At 52.8% G+C, this 22258-nt stretch overlaps 1 protein-coding gene across 1 annotated transcript in view; it reads left to right on the forward strand.

Annotated features, from left to right (window-relative positions):
- NUP188 (nucleoporin 188) overlaps positions 1-22258 on the forward strand; it is a 292457-nt gene that overhangs the window by 203235 nt on the left and 66964 nt on the right. Inside the window, exons 30-32 of the mRNA XM_075324769.1 lie at positions 7265-7410; positions 7557-7738; positions 7882-8082. Of these exons, the coding sequence (XP_075180884.1) occupies positions 7265-7410; positions 7557-7738; positions 7882-8082 (529 nt within the window). The remainder of the gene's footprint in view (positions 1-7264; positions 7411-7556; positions 7739-7881; positions 8083-22258) is intronic.

Raw genomic sequence — 22258 nt, forward strand, 5'->3', positions numbered from 1 at the left:
CCCAGACCATGGGTGTATAGCTACTGCCTCCGGAGGACACACAAAGTTACTACACTCAAAACGTGTAGCTCCTCCCTCCCAGTATATACACCCCCTGCTAGCCAGTCCTAGTCAGTTTTTTGCTTTGTGTCAGGAGAGATCACACACACACATGCATCCTTTTTTGATTTTCATTTTTTCTACAGATTTGGAAGAAAAGCGGGTCCACTGGACCCCCGGCATGTCCCTTCACACCCCCCTGGCGGCGGTGCTGTTAAGGTTGATTCAGGGCAAGAGCCCTTCATGCCGCGCTCCTTCACCATCCCATGCTGGGGCTCTGGCTTGAAGTGGGAGCCAACACGGTTCTCACTGCTTTGCAGGAGACCGGCCTCCATCCGCAGCCCTTTGACAGGACCCTGCTGGACGGAGCACTGGACCCCCACCCCACCAGGGACTGGACCCTGCGTCTCAAAGCTAAGTATAGAGACGTTATTCAGAGGGTCCTTCTGCAATGTGGGGCACTTTATTAGGGGGACAGTGTTTGACTTTGATAATGCTGCTTGTACTGTGTTTCTGGCCGGTTCCACTGTTTTTTTTCTGTGTACCGCGCCGATGATGCCTGATTTTCGGCCGCATGTTTAACTCTAGGTCCCGGCTTCAGCCGCGGCCTAGTTTCGTCTCGTTCCCCTGCATGTCAGTCATGCAGGGGGACGCTGCAGCGCCGCCCGCCGGCCGCTCTGCACAGGGGAGGACACTCCTTGTTGAGGAGATGATTCCCTCCCCTGTACATTTCTTAGCCCTCCGTTTCCCGCTCCTGGGTTAACCCCCGCCCTCCCCCCTCACTCTAGCGCCATTTTCTCAGCGTTCTTAGTACGCTGATCGGCGCTGGCTGCTCTGCAGTGCAGAGGGAGTGAATATATGGCTGGGGGTCCAGGCTTGGAACCTGGGGGGGCACTCACAGCGGCCTGACAAGTCACAACCTCTGGTTGTGCACTTTTATATACTATCAGGGCATCGTGAAGGAGTTAATTCTTTATTATAGAACCTCCTCCTCAGCAGCATGTCTCACTAGGAGCAAAGCTCCAAGGCTGTACACTACATGTTCTGCATGTAAGCTCATATTGCCTGACCCGGCACAGACCCATACTGTCATGGTTCTTAGGTGGTGGTGCCTCAGCCTGGAGTCTCCCCAAGCTGAACCCCTGTCTTGTGTTTTCTAGACATTCTAGACAGAGCCCCCCACCTCTGCAGCAGGTCTCACAGAGCGAGGCTGCAGGCTGTTTTTTAATATCCACTGCTGGTAGTCTCGTACGGCTGTACCGAGCTCATAACCGCTGTGGCCCCTCAGCTTGGAGCCTCATGCATGGTCCCTCCAGCTTCTCCGGGTTCGGTGGCTGACCCCTGGGGGAATCTCTTTTTCCAGGGGTCGGCTGTCCCGGCATCCCCTGAGCATGCAACTCCCTTCTCAGGGCGTTTTTTGCTTGCTCAGCAAAGCTCACAGACCCCGTCCTCCTGACAGGGAGACGCAGGGTCCCCTGTCCTCCCCGTCCCGCAGCTCCGATACGAGCTGACCCACTGGACGAGGAGGATGTCTCTATCAGGGGCTCGGACGCTGCTTTACGTACTTTGATCCGTCCGTAGATGACGGGGATGCGAATGATTAGAGTCCATTATATTGGACCTCCAGCCGCCTGTATCAGGGGAGTATTCCCCGCTGGCAAAAAGGCATCAGTATACCTTTAACAAGACGAGGAGTGTGTTCTTTAACCACTCCAGTTTTCAACCCGCTGCGTCCAAGCCCGCAGCCTGTCCTGCAGATCCCACAGCGGGGTTCTGCTGCCTGTCTCCCCCTCCCATCAGAGGTGGTCAAGGAGTGTACTCATTCGCCAAGCGTGGCCACTCTGGTGTCCAGACTTTCAGCCCGGATAGTTGTATCAGTGGCTGACGGCACCTCTATAAGGATCCCACGGTACATTAACTTTGTACTGGACCTCAATCCGCCGGAGTTACCTTATCTTGGTGAACACAACGTGTGTTCCTTAACCACGCCAGTTTTCAGGCCCCTGTAACCAGCCCAGGGTCCGCTCTGACAGTCGCTTCCCATGAAGCGTGATTCTGAGGACTGGGTTTCCCCCGTCCACCAATGATGGTCAAGAGGTGGGCTCATTCACCTCAGGTGGCTCAGCCCGGACCGTTATGTCAGTGGCTGATGGCTCCTCAGAGGAGATGCATTCCCTCACAGGGACTCTATGCCCAAGACGGTTGCCTGAACTTCCAGACTTCAGTCTTTCCATCCTCTGCCAAGTCTGCCATGCTGGACACCGCACAGCGGTGGTTTTGGCTACTTTCCTCGCTATCCGCAGGTGTGGCTTCGGCAATGGAAGGCAGATGCCTCTATAGAGGTTCCTTGCTGGGCTCCCCTTTGGTGGGACCAGTCTCTTCGGAACCAACTAGGTGAAATTTAGGAAGCTCTCGGCGACGAGAGTTCTTCCTTGCCACAAACCTAAACCAGGGCAGCAATCAGTTGAGGTTTCGGTGGTTTCCGTTCCTCCTTCTGATCGTCCTCTAGCTCGGCCTTAGTTCATAGAACCAAATGGCTTGAAGCTGCGTCTTCGGAAGACCACAGGAGATGCTACCTCGGAGTCAGCTTCCTCCGAGCTATCTGGCCACGCCAACCACCTCCTTGGTCGGTGGCAGGCTCTCTCCACTTGGCGACGTATGGTTCTACCACGTCTCCGTTCAGTGGGGGCGAGTTTATATCTCCCATGGCTACAGGATGGAATTCTGTCCACCCGCCAAACAGATTTTTTCTGTCAACTCCTCCCGGCTCCAAGGCCGCCGCCTTCTCACAGGCCGTGGCATTTCTTGCAGGCCAACGGAGTACTTGTTCCGGTTCCCGACTGGGAACGGTTCTGAGATTTTTGCTTAAATCTATTTCTAGTCCCCGAGGAGGGCGGTGCCTTCCGACCTGGATCTTTAGCTTTTCAAGCATGGTCAGGTGTGGCGTTTTCACATGGAGTCTCGGTCTTGTTCCGTGTGTTTTTCACCGGATCAATCAAGAACCCAAGGAGATTCCCTAGCAGCCATCGGCATCAGGGATGCCTTTCGGCAAGGATCCATCGCAGTTTCACACCAGCGTTGACTACGTTTTGCCATCGGAGTGGTCCAATTCGTGGCTCTTCCCTTTGGGTTAGCCACGGCCCCTCGAGTATTCTCCTTGGGGCTACTGTGATTAGGGTCCTGCACCCCTAGGGGTTGGCAGTGATCGTTTGCCCTGGACGGTTTTCTTCTCGGGGTTTCATCCAGCGCAGACTCTTAGTAGAGTACTTCGCTTACTCTCGCCACTCTAATCTATTCGGGTGGCTTGTCATTCTGTCCAGGTCCACTCTGACTTCGCACCAGAGGTTTTCAGGGACGCAATTCGAGACTCTGTCGACTCTTGTGAAGCTGCTCTTAGTCGATCAGTAGTCCCTCCGGGTCGACGTCGTTCTATCAGACACCAAATAAGGTGCTGGTCAGACGGTGGCGTCATTGGAAGCGATTCCTTGCCCAGTTTCTCCTGCGTCCTCTGAGACTGGAGGGTTTCCGCTGTAACGCGACCTCCCTCCTTCTCGGAGTGGTGGCTTCGCCACTGACCAGGGGCTCGTTGCAGTGGTGGTTTCGGCCACTCTGTCTCAGGGATGCTCCTTCCTAGCCCCGTCCCGGGTGATCCTCACCAGGGTGCTGGTCTTTCCGCCTTGGGAGCAGTATATCTCCACCGTGGAGCGCAGGGCGCTTGGACTCTGTCCGATTCAGCCCTCTGGTTCAATGTGCTGGAAATCAGAGCTGTATTTCTAGCTCTCTAAGCCTTCACCATCTGTTGGCGGCTAGGCACATCGAGTCCAGTCGGACAACGTGACAGCGTTTTCCTACATCAACTTCCAGGGTGGGACACTCAGCCGTCTGGCAATCTTGGCGGCTCATCATTCTTCAGTGGACAAGGGACTCCTAGTCCACCATATCCGCAGCCCACATCCTAGATGTGAAAACTGCGAGGCAGACTATTTCAGCTGTCCAACCGTGGTCCACAATCCTCAGGTTTTGCGGTAGGCACACTGGTTCATGTTTGATCCCAGCTTCGTCTCTACCTCTTGCCCAGAGTCCTGCGCAAGATCAGTTAAGGGGGCCGTCGGGTCATTCTCATTCTCCAGACTGACCCAGGCAGGCTTGGTACCCTGACCTGCTCCTTCTGTCCGTTGGATTGCCATGGCATCTTCCGGACCGTTCAGACCTTTTCTCAAGAGTCCGTTTTTTCCGTCAGAATTCTGGATTCTCAGATTGACGGCGTAGATCTTGAGTCCTGGATCTTGGCGACTTCTGGTATCCTTCCTGAAGTCATCTCCGCTATGACTCGAGCTTCAAAGTGTCCTTGACCTTTTTAGCCTTGCCGACCCTCCTGTCTCTTTCACAGTCCGGTTTACAGCTAGGACTATCCCTCATGATGGACAGGTCTCGGCTCTGTCAGTATGTGCCAGCGGCGTATCGTCCGGCTGGCTCCGGTGCGCTCCTTTCAGGGCGCATCTCACATTATTCCGCCTTTCCTGCGGCCTATGGAGCCCTGGGACCTTAATCCGGTCCTCCCGGTTCCCGGAAACCCCCCTTTGCGCCTCTTAGGGAGGTTTCTTTGTTTCATCTTTCACAGAAAGTAGTCTTTCTAGTGGCTATAATTTCCCGCCAGAGAGTTCTAGCTGTACTCTCTCGGAGTCACCCCCTTCTTGGCCTTTTGCATCAAGACAGGGTGGTCTCCGTCCGACTCCGGACTTTTTCCCTGAGGTGGTTACTGCTTCCACCTTATCCGGGGCAATTTTCCTGCCTTCCTTTTGTCCGGCTCCTGTTCATCGTTTGAGAAAGCGTTGCATATCCTGGATCTGGTGCGGGCGCTCCGGATCTATGTGTCTTGCACCGCCGTTATTAGGCAGTGCACCTCTCTCTCTGGTGCTGACCGCTAGTCAGCGTAGCGGTCTCTCGGCATCTAAGCCGACCCTGGGTCGTTGGCTTAGGTCGGCCATTTCCGAGGCCCAACAAGTGTACTCAAGTGCCTTCCCCGCCGGGGATCAGAGCACATTTGATCAGACCTGTCGGTGCCTTTTGGGCTTTCAGGCTCCAGGCTACGGCTCAGTAGGTCTGTCAGACTGCAGCTCGAATTAGTCTGCATACCTTTTTCGAAGCTCTATCCAAGGCATGCTTATGCTTTGGCAGACGCGGGCTTAGGCAGACGCATCTTTCAGGTGTCTGTCGCCCATTTGTGAAGTTAGGTTTTGCCTGCTTCTCAGTTGTCTGGTTATTCCCACCCATGGACTGCTTTGGAACGTCCCATGGTCTGGGTCTCCCATAGGAACGATAAAGAAAAAGAGAATTTTGTTTACTTACCGTAAATTCTTTTTCTTATAGTTCCGTCATGGGAGACCCAGCACCCTCCCTATTGCCTGTTGGCAGGTTTCTTGTTCCGGTGTCTTCACCGGCTGTTATTGTTGTAGACAGAGGTTCCGGTTCTTCCGGTTTTTACTCTCTCTTCTTGTGGGTGGATGTCCTCCTTCAGCTTTTGCACTAAACTGGCTAGGACTGGCTAGCAGGGGGTGTATATACTGGGAGGGAGGAGCTACACGTTTTGAGTGTAGTAACTTTGTGTGTCCTCCGGAGGCAGTAGCTATACACCCATGGTCTGGGTCTCCCATGACGGAACTATAAGAAAAATAATTTACGGTAAGTAAACAAAATTCTCTTTATTTTACCCACCCAGGGACTGCTTTTGGACGTCCCAATTGTCTGGGTCTCCCAATAGAGCGACAAAGAAGAAGGGAATTTTGTTTACTTACCGTAAATTCCTTTTCTTCTAGCTCTAATTGGGAGACCCAGCACCCGCCCCTGTTTTTTTGTGTACACATGTTCATGTTGAATGGTTTCAGTTCTCCGATATTCCTTCGGATTGAAGTTACTTTAAACCAGTTTATAATTCTTTTTCCTCCTTCTTGCTTTTGCACCAAAACTGAGGAGCCCGTGGGAGCACGGGGGGTGTATAGGCAGAAGGGGAGGGGCTTAACACTTTTAAGTGTAATACTTTGTGTGGCCTCCGGAGGCATAGCCTATACACCAAATTGTCTGGGTCTCCCAATTAGAGCTAGAAGAAAAGGAATTTACGGTAAGTAAACAAAATTCCCTTCGTTACCAAGTCCACCAGGGAATCAACTTTTAACACCTGAACTGCATTACCGTAGCCCACCAGGGATCCAGATTTTTACCATTTCACCGAAAAGAGAGCAGAGACGTAGAGTCAGGGGGTGCAAAAACCAACAGCGGTACACTAAATTACTAGTGATGTGACCAGGGACTCTACTTTTACTCCACTGCATTACCCTAGGCCACCAGGGATCCAATTTTTTACCATTTCACCAAAAAAGTAGCCAAGACGTAGAGTTAAGGGGTGCAAAAACCAACAGCAGTACACTAAACCACCAGTAATGTTACTAAGTCCACCAGGGAATCAACTGTTACTCCACTACGTTACCCTAGCCCAACAGGGATCCAAATTTGTACTATTTCACTGAAAAAGGAGCAGGGACGTAGAGTCGAGATGTACAAAAACCAACAGCGATACACTAAACCACCAGTAATGTTACCAAGTCCACCATGGAATCAACCTTTACACCACTGCATTACCCTAGCCCACCAGGGATCCAAATTTTGACCATTTCACCCAAAAAGAAGTAGAGACGTAGAGTCAGGGAGTGCAAAAACCAACAGCGATACACTAAACCACCAGATATGTTACCAGGGACTCCACTTTTACTCCACTGTGTTACCATAGGCCACCAGGGATCCAAATTTTTACCGTTTCACAGAAAAAGGAGCAGAGACGAAGAGTCGGGATGGGGGTGGGGGGGGGGGTGCAAAAACCACAAGTTATGTTACCAAGTCCACCAGGGAATCAACTTTCACTCCACTGCGTTACCCTAGCCCACCAGGGATCCAGATTTTTACCATTCCACCCAAAAAGGAGCAGGAAATAGAATAGTGGAGAGATTAATATTTCAAGACCCTGGAGCTGGTAAAATAAACCTCTCAGATACCAGGAACAAAGAGGAAGCCTTACCCTAGACCACCAGGGAAAATATTAAATTGATAAACTCAGGTGGTAGATAAAAGATTAACTCCTCCTCTGCCATGGATCTTCAGGAAAGTCTGAAGAATGCACATTTTGGGGGCCGGTTTGGATATTGTAACCTTATTTTTTTGTCGTTGCTGACAGCGAGCTGAATTCTCCGGAGAATATCCTGAAATCGCTGTCGAGGATCCTGGACGGCATCCTGCAGGCGGACAAGCAGCAGATGGAGAAGGCGAAAGCGCGGATCTTCTCCGCCCTGATCTGCGTGTTAGAAATGAAGGAAATGAAAGGTTAAAAAAAAAGCAGTTCTCGAAAGTTCCTCACCTAGGAAACCGGACACCGCTGATAAGACTGCAGAGGTGGCCGGTAACCTAGGCGATGAGCAGTAAACTATAGAATTAGAACTCCCACCGATTTTGCCTTCTCCTGTGTGCAGTCAGTGGAATTCCTCAGTACCGGCAGTTGCTCCTCAGCGTCTGCGAGAATCTACAGGACGAGGTGATGTCGCTTATAGACGAGACCCGGCATGGACTGGAGACTGGGGATGGAGCAGAGGATAGGGACAACATGGAGACAGATGATCTGCCCAGAGCACGCCACAAAGACCAACGAGATACGGTGAGAGGCAAGACCCCCCCACAAAAAGTGCTGCCCATGGGGGATCCCACTGCTGGACGCGCGGATGGGTACAATCTGTACAATTGGGGTGTGCATAGAATTGCTGTGTCCGGGTGATGAGCTGCATCTTATCCTTTATATAGGTTTGTGTTCTGGCATTACACTTGGCAAAAGAGCTGTGCCAGGCGGACGAGGACGGCGAGCAGTGGCAGCAGGTGATCCGGCAGCTGCCCGTGCTGCCTATGCTGTTCAGTGCTCTAGAGATCAGCCTCCGGGGCAAACAGAACCTCCATTTCTGCGAGGCGTCTTTCCACCTGTTGTTTACATTGGCCAAAACCCACCAGGTAAGTGACCAATCAGATAGTGTGCCCTGAGGAACTACCTGAGTAATACATCTAATATATAAAGCTGAGTGTACGTGTGTATGTATGTCCGCTAAAGGAATCCGCACCGTCGCATTTACAATCACGAAATTTTGCACAGACGCCTTGTGTGACTCAGGGAACGTCGTAGCCTGTTTGGCCGGGAAAATTTAACCCCGCACTTGACAGTTACTCGAAAAATACTGCTTCCATTAAACTGAATGGAGCTGAGAGCTGCAGGCTATTAATAGTAACTTTCAGTGGTTGCTATAGGAACAAAATAAACTGTTAGTATAAGAAGCTTATGTGTGAGGTAATAAGATGTCGGTGGGGAGACGGATAGAGAGAGACAAAGAGACAGCCCTGGAAAGAGACAGACAGAAAGACACACACAAAGATAGAGAGACAGACAGATACAGAGATTAAGACAGACTGATACAAATACAGACTGAGAGATAGAAACAGACAGACAAGGAAAGAGACAGACAGAAAGACACACACAGAGATAGAGAGACAGACAGATACAGAGATTAAACAAAATATACACTCCGGCACACTTAGGAAAATATGAAAAGAGTCCAATATGGTGCTCAAAAAAATTTTTTTATTTGTCTTTATTCTTTAATTGTCCAACGTTTCAACCCGAAGGTTTTCTTCAAGGACTGATTTTTTATATAGAAAAGAAAAGATATACAATGTCACAAACAATGCAATATACATGTGTATTTCTTCATCGTTCCTTATGGGAGACCCAGACCATGGGTGTATAGCTTCTGCCTCCGGAGGACACACAAAGTACTACACTAAAAGTGTAGCTCCTCCCTCCGAGCATATACACCCCCTGGATGACAAATCTAACCAGTTCAATGCTTTGTGTTCAGGAAGTCACACACACACATGCATCCTCTGTTTTTCTTTGTCGCTCCATTGGGAGACCCAGACAATTGGGTGTATAGGCTATGCCTCCGGAGGCCGCACAAAGTATTACACTAAAAGTGTAAAGCCCCTCCCCTTCTGCCTATACACCCCCCGTGCTCCCACGGGCTCCTCAGTTTTTATGCTTTGTGCGAAGGAGGCAGACATGCACGCACAGCTCCACAGATTGGTCAGCAGCAGCTGCTGACTATGTCGGATGGAAGAAAAGTGGGCCCATATAGGGCCCCCAGCATGCTCCCTTCTCACCCCACTCTTGTCGGCGGTGTTGTTAAGGTTGAGGTATCCATTGCGGGTACGGAGGCTGGAGCCCACATGCTGTTTTCCTTCCCCATCCCCCTTAGGGCTCTGGGTGAAGTGGGATCCTATCGGTCTCCAGGCACTGAGACCGTGCTTCATCCACAACTCCTGGGAGCCTGCTGGATAGGAGCCGGGTATCGTTCAGGGACATGGCCCTGCTACTTGGAGGTACTCTGTGTCCCCGTGGGGACCGAGCACAGCAACACTCCAGCATTGCTGGGTGTGCTAGTGCACCGGGGACCACGGCGCTGACCGGGTTAAATGTGCCATTACACACTCAGCGTCGCTGAGTGTGTTTATGTAGGGGGACTACCGCGCTGACCGCCGCCGCCATGTTTAACACTGAGGCGCGGCTGGGACTTGTAGTGCGCCGGGGACTTCCGCGCGGCCGCACTTTTACGGCGGCCGCGCTTATTACTCGAGTCCCCGGCTTTTGCGGCCTAGTCTTTCTTCCTCCCGCCCACAGCCCTGACAGGCAGGGGAAGGGCGGGACGCTGTACAGACGAGCAGCAATGAGGGCTGGAGAATGCTTTGCATACTCCACCCCCCTCACTGTGCACTGTGGGGCACCAGTTCCCGCACTTTCTGGGTCACGCCCACGGCTCCCTCCTCTCCTCAGGACGCCGGCAGCCATTCCTGTCAGCTCCTCGGACGCTGCAGAGGGGGACAAATTCTGGGAGACCCAGGCAGGGATTCTGGTGGCCTCACAACCGCTTTAAGCGGGTGGTAAGCAGCACCTGTGGTGCTAGCCCCATTGTGCAGAAGTGTAATTATATGTTTATGGTATATACTTTACACTGTATAGTGCACAGTTGTTTTCTGGCTATATATCCCTATTGTGTTGCTCAGGGAAGACAATAGCATGGCGCCCACAAAAGGCAGGGGTGCCAAAACACAGGCTTACTATGCTGCCTGCGCCGCATGTACGACGCCGCTACCGGCAGGTTCCACTGACCCTCATTGTGTGCACTGCTCGGCCCCTACTGCACTTGCTCAGCCGGAGCCTCTGCTAAGAGGGGCCCAGGGGGAGCCACCTGCTGACACTCTCCAGGTGACAGGGACGGAGTTTGCAGTCTTTACGGATAAACTCTCTGAAACTATGGCTAAGATACTAGAAGCCTTGCAGTCCAGACCGGTATCTCAGCACAGGGACTCTGTTGAATCATTGTTCCCTGGCCCCCCTCAGTTGGACCAACAATGTCCCCCCGGGGTATCTCATAGATCCCAGGCTGGGGGCTCTGACACGGACCCCAGCCCCAGACCGATTAAGCGAGCTCGCTTGGAGATTCCCTCGACATCATCATATTGTTCAGGGTCTCAGCGGGGGGAATCTCTGGTTGATGACGCGGAGACAGCTGATCAGGATTCTGATCCTGGGGCCGCTCTCAATCTTGATACTCCGGACGGGGACGCCATAGTGAACGATCTTATTGCGTCCATCAATCGAATGTTGGATATTTCTCCCTCAGCTCCTCCGGTGGAGGAGTCAGCTTCTCAGCAGGAGAAATTCCGTTTCAGGTTTCCCAAGCGTACACCGAGTATGTTTCTGGACCACTCTGATTTCAGAGAGGCAGTCCAGAATCACCATGATTGTCCAGATAAGCGTTTTTCTAAGCGCCTTAAGGATACACGTTATCCCTTTCCCCCTGACGTGGTCAAAGGTTGGACTCAGTGTCCCAAGGTGGATCCTCCAATCTCCAGACTGGCGGCTAGATCCATACTTGCAGTGGAAGATGGGGCTTCACTCAAAGATGCCACTGACAGGCAGATGGAGCTCTGGTTGAAATCCATCTATGAAGCTATCGGCGCTTCTTTTGCCCCAGCATTCGCAGCCGTATGGGCGCTACAAGCTATATCAGCAGGTCAAGCGCAAATTGACGCAGCCACACGCACTTCCGCGCCGCAGGTGGCGTCCATAACCGCTCAGACGTCGGCAATGGCGTCTTACGCTATTAATGCTGTCCTGGACTCTGCGAGCCGTACGGCGGTTGCATCCGCCAATTCGGTGGTACTCCGCAGGGCCTTGTGGCTACGGGAATGGAAGGCAGATTCGGCTTCCAAAAAGCGCTTAACTAGTTTGCCAATTTCTGGCGACCGATTGTTTGGCGAGCGTTTGGATGAAATCATCAAACAATCCAAGGGAAAGGATACATCCTTACCCCAGCCCAAACCGAACATACCCCAACAGAGGAGGGGGCAGTCGAGGTTTCGGTCCTTTCGGGGCGCGGGCAGGTCCCAATTCCCCTCGTCCAAAAGGCCTCAGAAAGATCAAAGGAACTCTGATTCATGGCGGTCTAAGTCACGTCCTAAAAAGACCACCGGAGGTGCCGCTACCAAAGCGGCTTCCTCATGACTTTCGGCCTCCGCAATCTGCATCCTCGGTCGGTGGCAGGCTCTCCCGCTTTTGCGACACCTGGCTGCCACGGGTAAAAGACCGCTGGGTGAGAGACATTCTGTCTCACGGTTACAAGATAGAGTTCACCTCTCGTCCCCCGACTCGATTCTTCAGGTCATCCCCGCCTTCCGAGCGAGCCGAGGCTCTTCTGCAGGCGGTGGGCACTCTGAAGGCAGAAGGAGTGGTGGTCCCTGTTCCTCTTCAGCAACAGGGTCACGGTTTTTACTCCAACCTGTTTGTGGTCCCAAAGAAGGACGGGTCTTTCCGTCCTGTCCTGGACCTGAAACTGCTCAACAAACACGTAAAGACCAGGCGGTTCCGGATGGAATCCCTCCGCTCCGTCATCACCTCAATGTCCCAAGGAGATTTCCTTGCATTGATCGATATCAAAGATGCTTATCTCCACGTACCGATTGCTCCAGAGCACCACCGCTTCTTGCGCTTCGCCATAGGAGGAGACGAACACCTGCAGTTCGTGGCACTGCCGTTCGGCCTGGCAACAGCCCCACGGGTTTTCACCAAGGTTATGGCTACTGTAGTAGCGGTCCTCCACTCTCAGGGTCACTCGGTGATCCCTTACTTGGACGATCTCCTGATCAAGGCACCCTCTCAAGAGGCATGCCAACACAACCTCGACGCTACTCTGGAGACTCTCCAGAGTTTCGGGTGGATCATCAATTTTCCAAAGTCAAATCTGACACCGGCCCAATCGCTGACATATCTTGGCATGGAGTTTCATACCCTCTCAGCGATAGTGAAGCTTCCGCTGATCAAGCAGCGGTCGCTACAGAAGGGGGTACAATCTCTCCTTCAAGGTCAGGCACACCCCTTGAGGCGCCTCATGCACTTCCTGGGGAAGATGGTGGCAGCAATGGAGGCAGTCCCTTTCGCGCAGTTTCACCTGCGTCCTCTTCAATGGGACATCCTTCGCAAATGGGACAGGAAGCCGACGTCCCTCGACAGGAACGTCTCTCTCTCGCAGGCGACCAAAGCTTCCCTTCGGTGGTGGCTTCTTCCCACTTCATTATCGAAGGGGAAATCCTTCCTACCCCCATCCTGGGAGGTGGTCACGACGGACGCGAGTCTGTCAGGGTGGGGAGCGGTTTTTCTCCACCACAGGGCTCAGGGTACGTGGACCCGGCAAGAGTCCTCACTTCAGATCAATGTTCTGGAAATACGGGCAGTGTACCTTGCCCTGAAAGCGTTCCAGCAGTGGCTGGAAGGCAAGCAGATCCGAATTCAGTCGGACAATTCCACAGCGGTGGCATACATCAATCACCAAGGCGGCACACGCAGTCGGCAAGCCTTCCAGGAAGTCCGGCGGATCTTGATGTGGGTGGAAGCCACGGCCTCCACCATCTCTGCAGTTCACATCCCGGGCGTGGAAAACTGGGAAGCAGATTATCTCAGTCGCCAGGGCATGGACGCAGGGGAATGGTCCCTTCACCCGGACGTGTTTCAGGAGATCTGTTGCCGCTGGGGGGTGCCGGACGTCGACCTCATGGCGTCCCGGCACAACAACAAGGTACCGACGTTCATGGCACGGTCTCAAGATCCCAGAGCTATGGCGGCAGACGCCTTAGTTCAGGATTGGTCGCAGTTTCAGCTCCCTTATGTGTTTCCTCCGCTGGCACTGTTGCCCAGAGTGTTACGCAAGATCAGGGCCGACTGCCGCCGCGTCATCCTCGTCGCTCCAGACTGGCCGAGGAGGTCGTGGTACCCGGATCTGTGGCATCTCACGGTCGGCCAACCGTGGGCACTACCAGACCGACCAGACTTGCTGTCTCAAGGGCCGTTTTTCCATCTGAATTCTGCGGCCCTCAACCTGACTGTGTGGCCATTGAGTCCTGGATCCTAGCGTCTTCAGGATTATCTCAAGAGGTCATTGCCACTATGAGACAGGCTAGGAAACCAACGTCCGCCAAGATCTACCACAGGACGTGGAAAATTTTCCTGTCATGGTGCTCTGCTCAGGGTTTTTCTCCCTGGCCTTTTGCCTTGCCCACTTTTCTGTCCTTCCTTCAATCTGGACTGGCAAAGGGTTTGTCGCTCGGCTCCCTTAAGGGACAAGTCTCGGCGCTCTCTGTGTTTTTTCAAAAGCGTCTAGCCAGACTTCCACAGGTACGCACGTTCCTGCAGGGGGTTTGTCACATCGTTCCTCCTTACAAGCGGCCGTTAGAACCCTGGGATCTGAACAGGGTGCTGATGGCTCTTCAGAAACCACCATTCGAGCCAATGAGGGATATATTCTCTCTCACGCCTTTCGCAGAAAGTGGTTTTCCTAGTAGCAGTCACCTCTCTTCGGAGAGTGTCTGAGCTAGCAGCGTTGTCGTGCAAAGCCCCTTTCCTGGTGTTTCACCAGGACAAGGTGGTTCTGCGTCCGGTTCCGGAATTTCTCCCCAAGGTGGTATCCCCCTTTCATCTCAATCAGGATATCTCCTTACCCTCTTTTTGTCCTCATCCAGTTCACCAATGTGAAAAGGATTTGCACTTGTTAGATCTGGTGAGAGCACTCAGACTCTACATTTCTTCAGCGCTCTATTGGGAGACCCAGACGATTGGGGTATAGCTACTGCCCTCCGGAGGCCACACAAAGCACTACACTAAAAAGTGCAAGGCCCCTCCCCTTCTGGCTATACCCCCCCGTGATATCACGGGTTCTCCAGTTTTAGCTTTGTGTGCGAAGGAGGTCAGACATCCATGCATAGCTCCACAGATTTTAGTCAGCAGCAGCTGCTGACTATGTCGGATGGAAGAAAAGAGGGCCCATATAGGGCCCCCAGCATGCTCCCTTCTCACCCGTGGATGGTGTTGTAAGGTTGAGGTACTTATTGCTAGTACAGAGGCCGGAGCCCACATGCTGTTTTCCTTCCCCATCCCCATGAGGGGCTCTGGGTGAAGTGGGATCTTACCGGTCTCCAGGCACAGAGACCGAGCTCCATCCACAGACCCAAAAGAACCTGCTGGATATGGAGCTGAGTATCGTCAGGGACAGGGCCCTGCTACATCAAGGTACTCTGTGTTCCCATGCACATCGCGCCCACACACACCAGCATTGCTGGGAGTGTTAGTGCGCCGGGGACAACAGCGCGGAGCGCTGGTGCTATTATTCACTGCAGCTTTGCTGAGTGAATTTATGTATTGAAAACGGCCGCGCCGGCCGCTGCTGGTTGTTTTTTACATTGTGGCACGGCTGGGACTTGTGGTGCGCCGGGGGACTTCGGCGTCGGCCGTGCACATAGGACGGCCGCGCTTATTACTAGAGTCCCCGGCTTTGCGGCCTAGTTTTCGTTTCGTTCCCGCCCCAGCCCTGCCAGTCAGAGGAGGGGCGGGACGCTGTACAGTAGCTCAGCGCAGGGAGCTGGAGTCTGCTTTGCATTCTCCAGCCCCCTCTCACTGAACACAGTGAGACGCCGGGTTCCCGCTCTTGGCTGGGGCTCGCCCACGGCCCGCCCCTCTGCACAGGACGGGGAAGAGAAGCCGGCAGCCATTATGGTTTCCACTCTGGGAGAACGGAACCAGTCACAGGTTTTTGGGCGACCTCACACCCGCTCTTGTGCGGGCGGTAAGCAACTGACACCACTAATGCTGAAGTGGGTTTTTGGGCTGTGTGCTGATATGCTATGCACTGTACTGTACTGTCGCTATTCTGGGCAACAGCAGCAAATAAGCAATGCTGCTGAGGCACAAGCTTTCAATGCTTCTTCGTTTGCATGTGCTGCAGTGTTTACTGTCAGATTGGGCAACAGCAGCAGTAGAGCAATTTGTGCTAAGGCACAAGCTTTCAATGCTGCTTCGCTTGCATGTGCTGCACGGTTTATTGTTATGATATACATTCACTGTATGTCGCTATTCTTGGCTAATGCGCCCAGATAAACAGACAAAAGCAGCAGTAGAGCAATGGTGCTACGGCACAAGTTTTCAATGCTGCTTGACTTGCATTGGCTGCAGTGTTTACTGTCATGCTTGTATGCTATACATTCACTGTATGTCGCTATCCTTGGCTAATGTTCCTGGATAAATAGACAACAGCAGCAGAAAGGCTAGGGTGCTAACGCGCAAGCTTTCAATGCTGCTTGGATTGCATGGGCTGCAGTGTTTACTGTCATGCTGTATGCTATACATTCACTGTATGTCGCTATCCTTGTCTCATGCTCCTAGATAAATAGACAACAGCAGCAGAAGAGCAAATGTGCCAAGCCACAAGTTTTCAATGCTGCGTGTACTACATGTGCTGAAGTGTTTATTTGTACTTCATGCTTGTATGACTATTCACTGTACGGTCGCTATCCTCGGCTAGGCTCTTAGATAGCTAGACAACAACAGCAGAAAAATACAAGTTGCCAATGCACGGGCTTTCTATGCTGCTTGTACTGTATGTCATACGGTTTCAGGACCCCCAGTGCGTGCAATTGCTCAACCGGGGTCTCTGCTATATGTGGCCAAAGGAACCGCCTGTGATCTCTGTCCAGAGACAGGGACGAAGTTGCAGTTTTTCCGCTGATATATTGTCTGTGACTATGACTGACATCTTACAGACTTTGCACCCCAAGCAGACCGTGGGCAATATGGTTGCAATGACCCTGGCCGCCCTGATCTGGAGCATCTCAAGGCGCCAGAGTGATTCCAGGCATCCCAGAGAGCAGGCATCCGACACGGTCGACAGTCCCAGATGGCCTAAGCGGGCTCGCTGGCATTAGCCCTCGACTACATCACTGGGCAAGGTCCCAGCTGGAGTACTCTCTGTACGATGAGGCAGACGTAGCTGTTCAGGACTCTGTTCCTGAGACCGCTCTCAATCCGGATACACCGGATGGTGACGCTATAGTGAATAATCTTATTGCGTCCATCAACGAAAGGTTGGGTATTTCTCCCTCAACTCCTCCAGTGGAGGGGTCAGCTTCACAGCAAGAGAAATCTCTATATATTGAGTACTTGTTTAGCACTCTGACTCCAGAGACGCAGTCCAGAAACGACACGCTTATCACGATAAGCGTTTCTCCGACCGTATTAATGAGACACGTGTCGCTCCCCCTGACGTGGTCAGGCGCTAGACCCAGTATCCAAATGTGGATCCCCCAATCTCCATGCTTGCAGCTAGATCTATAGTTGTAGTGGTGGATAGGACTTCACTTCAAAATGCCATTGACAGGCAGATTGGCCTCTGGTTGCAATCTGTCTATGAAGCTATCGGCAGGTCGGCTGCTCCGGCAGTCGCAGCCGTGAAGGCACTCCAAGCTATTTCAGCTAGTATTGCGCAGAGGGTCGCTGTCACAGGTACTCTCGGTCCCAGCAGCGTCTTTAACTCGCAATGTCGGCATGGCGAATCATGCTGTTATTGCTGTCCGAGACTCTACGAGCCGGACGTCAGTGGCATCCGCCAACTCCGTGTTTTTACGCAGAGGCTAGTAGTTGAGAGATTGGAACAGAGGCTGCTTCCAACGAAGTGCTTAACCAGGTTGCCTTTATCTAGTGATAGTCTGTTGGTAAGGGTTGAATGAAATCATTCAACTATCCAAGACGACTCAAAAAGCCCAGAAGGGCATAGATTCCTAGCGGGCTCAATTCACGCCCGGGGAAGGCAGCCGGAGGATCCGCTACCAAAGCGTTTTTCCTCATAATTTTCAGCCCTCTCACTCCGCAACCGCGGGGGGGCAGACTCCCCCGCTTTAGCGGCATTTACCTACCGCAGGTTGAGGGCCTGTGAGTGAGAGTCAGTTTGTTTTCAAACTACCGCACCGACCGAGCCGAGGCTCTTCTGCAGGCGGAAAGAGCGGTAATCCCTGTTCCTCTTCAGGAACCAGATACGCATTTTGCCCCGACCTGGTCGTGGTGCCAAAATAGGACGGCTCCTTCCGTCCCGTTCTGGACTTTATACTGCTTAACGAGCACGTGAAAACCAGGCGGTTCCGGATGGCATCACTCCGCTCCGTCATTGCCTCTCTGTCTCAAGGAGTTTTCCTAGCTTCAATAGACATCAGGATGCTTATCTACACGTGCCGATTGCTCCGAGGCACCGGCGTTGGCTACGATTCGTTATTAAAGACGAGAATATTTCGTTTCGTAGCCATACCCTTTGGCTGGCGACAGCCCCACGGGTGTTCACCAAGTTCGTGGCAGCAGAGGGAGCAGTCCCGCGCTCTCACGGTCACTCTGTGATCCTTTACTTGGGCAATCTACTGGTCAAGGCACTCTCCTTTACAAGCATGCCAACACAACCTGAACATGGCGCTGGACCCTTCCCAGAGTTTCGGGTGGGTCTTCAACTTTTCAAGGTTGAACCCAATCGCTGGCATCTCCTGGAGAGTTTTCACACTCTCTCAGCGATAGTGAAGCTTCCGCTGGACAAACAGCGTTCACTACAGACGAGGGGACAGTCTCTCCTTCAAGGAGGCGCCTCATCCAGAGGCGAGTTTTAGCTTTTCCAGACGGTCAAAGACCATCTTCAGAGGAGTCCACTCTTCAACTCAGTGGTCTGGAGCTCTGGGCAGTGTATCTTGCACTGCAAGCCTTCCTGCAGTGGCTGGAATGCAAATAGATCCGAATTCAGTCGGACTATCCACAGCGGTGGCATACACCAACCACCAAGGCGGACTACGCAGTCGACAAGACTCCCAAGAGATCCGGCGGATTCTGCTATGGGTAGAAGACAGAGCATACACCATATCAGCTGTTCACATCCCGGGCGTACGACACTAGGAAGCAGACTTCCTCAGTCGCCAGGGCGTGGACGCAGGGGAATGGGCTCTGCACCCGTTTGTTTGCAAGAATTCTGTAGACGCAGGATGAAGACGGACGTCGACGTCATGGCTTCTCGGCAACAACAAGGTCCCGATTTTCATGACGCGGTCTTACGATCAAAGAGCTCTGGCGACAGGCGCCTTGGCTCAGGATTGGTCACAGTTCCAGCTACCGATTGCTGCCACACCATCCTCGTCGCCCCAGACTGGCCGGGGAGGTCGTGGTACCGTGATCTGTGGCATCTCACCGTCGGTCGACCGTGAGCACGACGTCATTGCCACCATGAGACGGGCTAGCCAGCCGCGGTCTGCCAAGATCTACCACAACTCGTGGAAGATATTCTTATCTTAGTGTTCTGCTCAGGGAAGGTCTCCCTGGCCATCGGCATTGCCTACTTTGCCTTCCCTCCTGCAATCTGGTTGGGAAAGAGGTTGGTCGCTCGGCTCCCTTTAAGGGCAAGTCTCGGCACTATCCGTGTTCTTTTCAGAAGCGTCTAGCACGTCTTCCTAAGGTGCGCACGTTACTACAGGGGGTTTGTCATATTGTGCCCCCGTACAAGCGGCCGTTAGATCCATGGGATCTGAACAGGGTACTAGTTGCTCTCCAGAAGCCGCATTTCGAGCCTCTGAGGGAAGTTTCCCTTTCGCGCCTGTCACAGAAAGTGGCCTTTCTGGTTGCGATCACGTCGCTTCGGCGAGTGTCTAAGCTGGCGGCTCTGTCATTCAAGGCTCCCTTCCTAGTGTTCCACCAGGACAAGGTAGTGCTGCGCCCTATTCAGGAGTTTCTCCCTAAGGTTGTATCCGCGTTTCTTCTTAATCGGGATATACCCTTTCCTTCCTTTTGTTCTCATCCGGTTCTCCGGTATGAAAAGGATTTACAGTTGTTAGTTCTGGTGAGAGCACTCAGAATCTACATTTCCCGCACGGCGCCCATGCGCCGCTCTGATGCATTTTTTGTCCTTGTCGCTGGTACGCGCAAGGGGTTGCAGGTTTCTAAAGCCACCATGGCTCGATGGATCAAAGAACCAATTCTTGAAGACTACCGTTCTGCGGGGCTTCCGGTTCCTTCAGGGCTGAAGGTCCATTCTACCAGAGCCGTAGGTGCGTTTTGGGCATTACGACACCAGGCTACGGCTCAACAGGTGTGCCAGGCAGCTACCTGGTCGAGCCTGCACATTTTTCACCAAACATTATCAGGTGCATACCTATGCTTCGGCGGACGCCAGCCTAGGTAGAAGAGCCCTGCAGGTGGCAGTGGCTTCCCCATAGGGGAGGGCTGTCTTGCAGCTCTAACATGAGGTATTTCTTTACCCACCCAGGGACAGCTTTTGGACGTCCCAATCGTCTGGGTCTCCCAATAGAGCGCTGAAGAAGAAGGGAATTTTGTTACTTACCGTAAATTCCTTTTCTTCTAGCTCTTATTGGGAGACCCAGCACCCGCCCTGTTGTCCTTCGGGATTTTTTTGTTGTTTGCGGGTACACATGTTGTTCATGTTGAACGGTTTTTCAGTTCTCCGATGTTACTCGGAGTTAATTTGTTTAAACCAGTTATTGGCTTTCCTCCTTCTTGCTTTGGCACTAAAACTGGAGAACCCGTGATATCACGGGGGGGTATAGCCAGAAGGGGAGGGGCCTTGCACTTTTTAGTGTAGTGCTTTGTGTGGCCTCCGGAGGGCAGTAGCTATACCCCAATCGTCTGGGTCTCCCAATAAGAGCTAGAAGAAAAGGAATTTACGGTAAGTAACAAAATTCCCTTCTTCTCGTACGGCGCCCCTGCGCCGCTCGGATGCACTCTTTGTCCTTGTCGCTGGCCAGCGTAAAGGGTCACAGGCTTCCAAATCAACCCTGGCTCGGTGGATCAATGAGCCAATTCTTGAAGCTTACCGTTCTGCTGGGCTTCCGGTTCCCTCAGGGCTAAAGGCCCATTCTACCAGAGCCGTGGGCGCGTCCTGGGCTTTGAGGCACCAGGCTACGGCTCAGCAGGTGTGTCAGGCGGCTACCTGGTCGAGCCTGCACACTTTCACGAAACACTATCAGGTGCATACCTATGCTTCGGCGGATGCCAGCCTAGGTAGACGAGTCCTTCAGGCGGCGGTTGCCCACCTGTAGGAAGGGGCCGTTTTCCGACTCTATTACGAGGTATTAATTTACCCACCCAGGGACTGCTTTTGGACGTCCCAATTGTCTGGGTCTCCCAATGGAGCGACACAGAAGAAGGGAATTTTGTTTACTTACCGTAAATTCCTTTTCTTCTAGCTCCAATTGGGAGACCCAGCACCCGCCCCTGTTTTTTTGTGTACACATGTTGTTCATGTTGAATGGTTTCAGTTCTCCGATATTCCTTCGGATTGAATTTACTTTAAACCAGTTTATAATTTTTTTCCTCCTTCTTGCTTTTGCACCAAAACTGAGGAGCCCGTGGGAGCACGGGGGGTGTATAGGCAGAAGGGGAGGGGCTTTACACTTTTAGTGTAATACTTTGTGCGGCCTCCGGAGGCATAGCCTATACACCCAATTGTCTGGGTCTCCCAATTGGAGCTAGAAGAAAAGGAATTTACGGTAAGTAAACAAAATTCCCTTCTTTGATTTCAATGATTTGGAAGAAAAGCGGGTCCAGTCTGGACTCCCGGCATGTCCCTTCTCACCCCACTGTGTCGGCGGTGCTGTTAAGGTTGACTTTACAAGGCTGGAGCCTTCACATGCCGCGCTCCTTCACCATCCTCTGAGGCTCTGGCTTGAAGTGGGAGCCATCACGGTTCTCTCTGCATTGCAGGAGACCGGTCTCCATCCGCAGCCCTGTCAGGATCCTGCTGGACGGAGCGTTTACCCCCCCCAGGGACCTGGCCCTGCGTCTCAATAGCTAAGCATTCAGACGTTATTCAGGGGTCCCGGGTACATTTATTGAGGGGAGAGTGTGTCTTTTAACTCTGCTGTGATTTCCGGCCGGTTCTCTGGGTTTTTCCTGAGAACCGCGCTGAGGGTGCCTGCTCGTCGGCCGCATGTAAAAATCTAGGCCCCGGCTTCAGTTGCGGCCTAGTTTCGTTTTCAGTTCCCCTGCATGTCAGTCTTGCAGGGGAACAGTGCAGCGCCGCCCACCGGCCGTTCAGCAGAGGGGAGGACATTCCTCTCTGAGGAGATGTTTCCCTCCCCTGTATCTCTCCTTGGCCCTCCGGTTCCCGCTCTTGGGCTAAACCCTGCCCCCCCTCCTCACTCCGGCGCCATTTTATCAGCGTTCACTCACTCAACTTCTGCATCCATTGGGGGTCCGAGCTGTGGAATCCGGAGGGCACACAAAAACCGGTCTGGTAAGCCACAACCTCTGGTTGTGGGCTTTATTATACACTCTCAGGGGGTCATTCTAAAGGAGTGTATTCTTTACTGCAGAGCCTCCACCTCAGCAGCATGTCTCTCAGTAGGAGCAATGCTGCAAGGCTTTACTCTATATGCACTGCATGTAAGCTCATTCTGCCTGAACCGAGCACATATCCACATTGTGATGCCTGCTCGAACATAGTGGTGCCTCAGCCTGGAGCCTCCCCAGGGGTCCCTCCGGCTGCTCCGGCCCCGGTGGCTGAACCCCCGGGTTGGGTAGCATCTTTTTCCAGTGCTATCTCCCAGTCTTTTGCCGACTCCATGGGACAGCTGTCCCGGACTCTGCTGACCATGCATCAGCCCCCTTCTCAGGGCGCCTCTGCTGCTCCGACTCGCTCTGCAGAGCTAAAAGAGCATGTTTTAGGACCCCCATCCTCCTAAACGGAGACGCAGGGACTCTTCTCCTTCCTCGTCCCAC

This window comes from Anomaloglossus baeobatrachus, chromosome 9 (genome assembly GCF_048569485.1).
Source record: "Anomaloglossus baeobatrachus isolate aAnoBae1 chromosome 9, aAnoBae1.hap1, whole genome shotgun sequence".
Lineage (NCBI taxonomy): Eukaryota > Metazoa > Chordata > Amphibia > Anura > Aromobatidae > Anomaloglossus > Anomaloglossus baeobatrachus.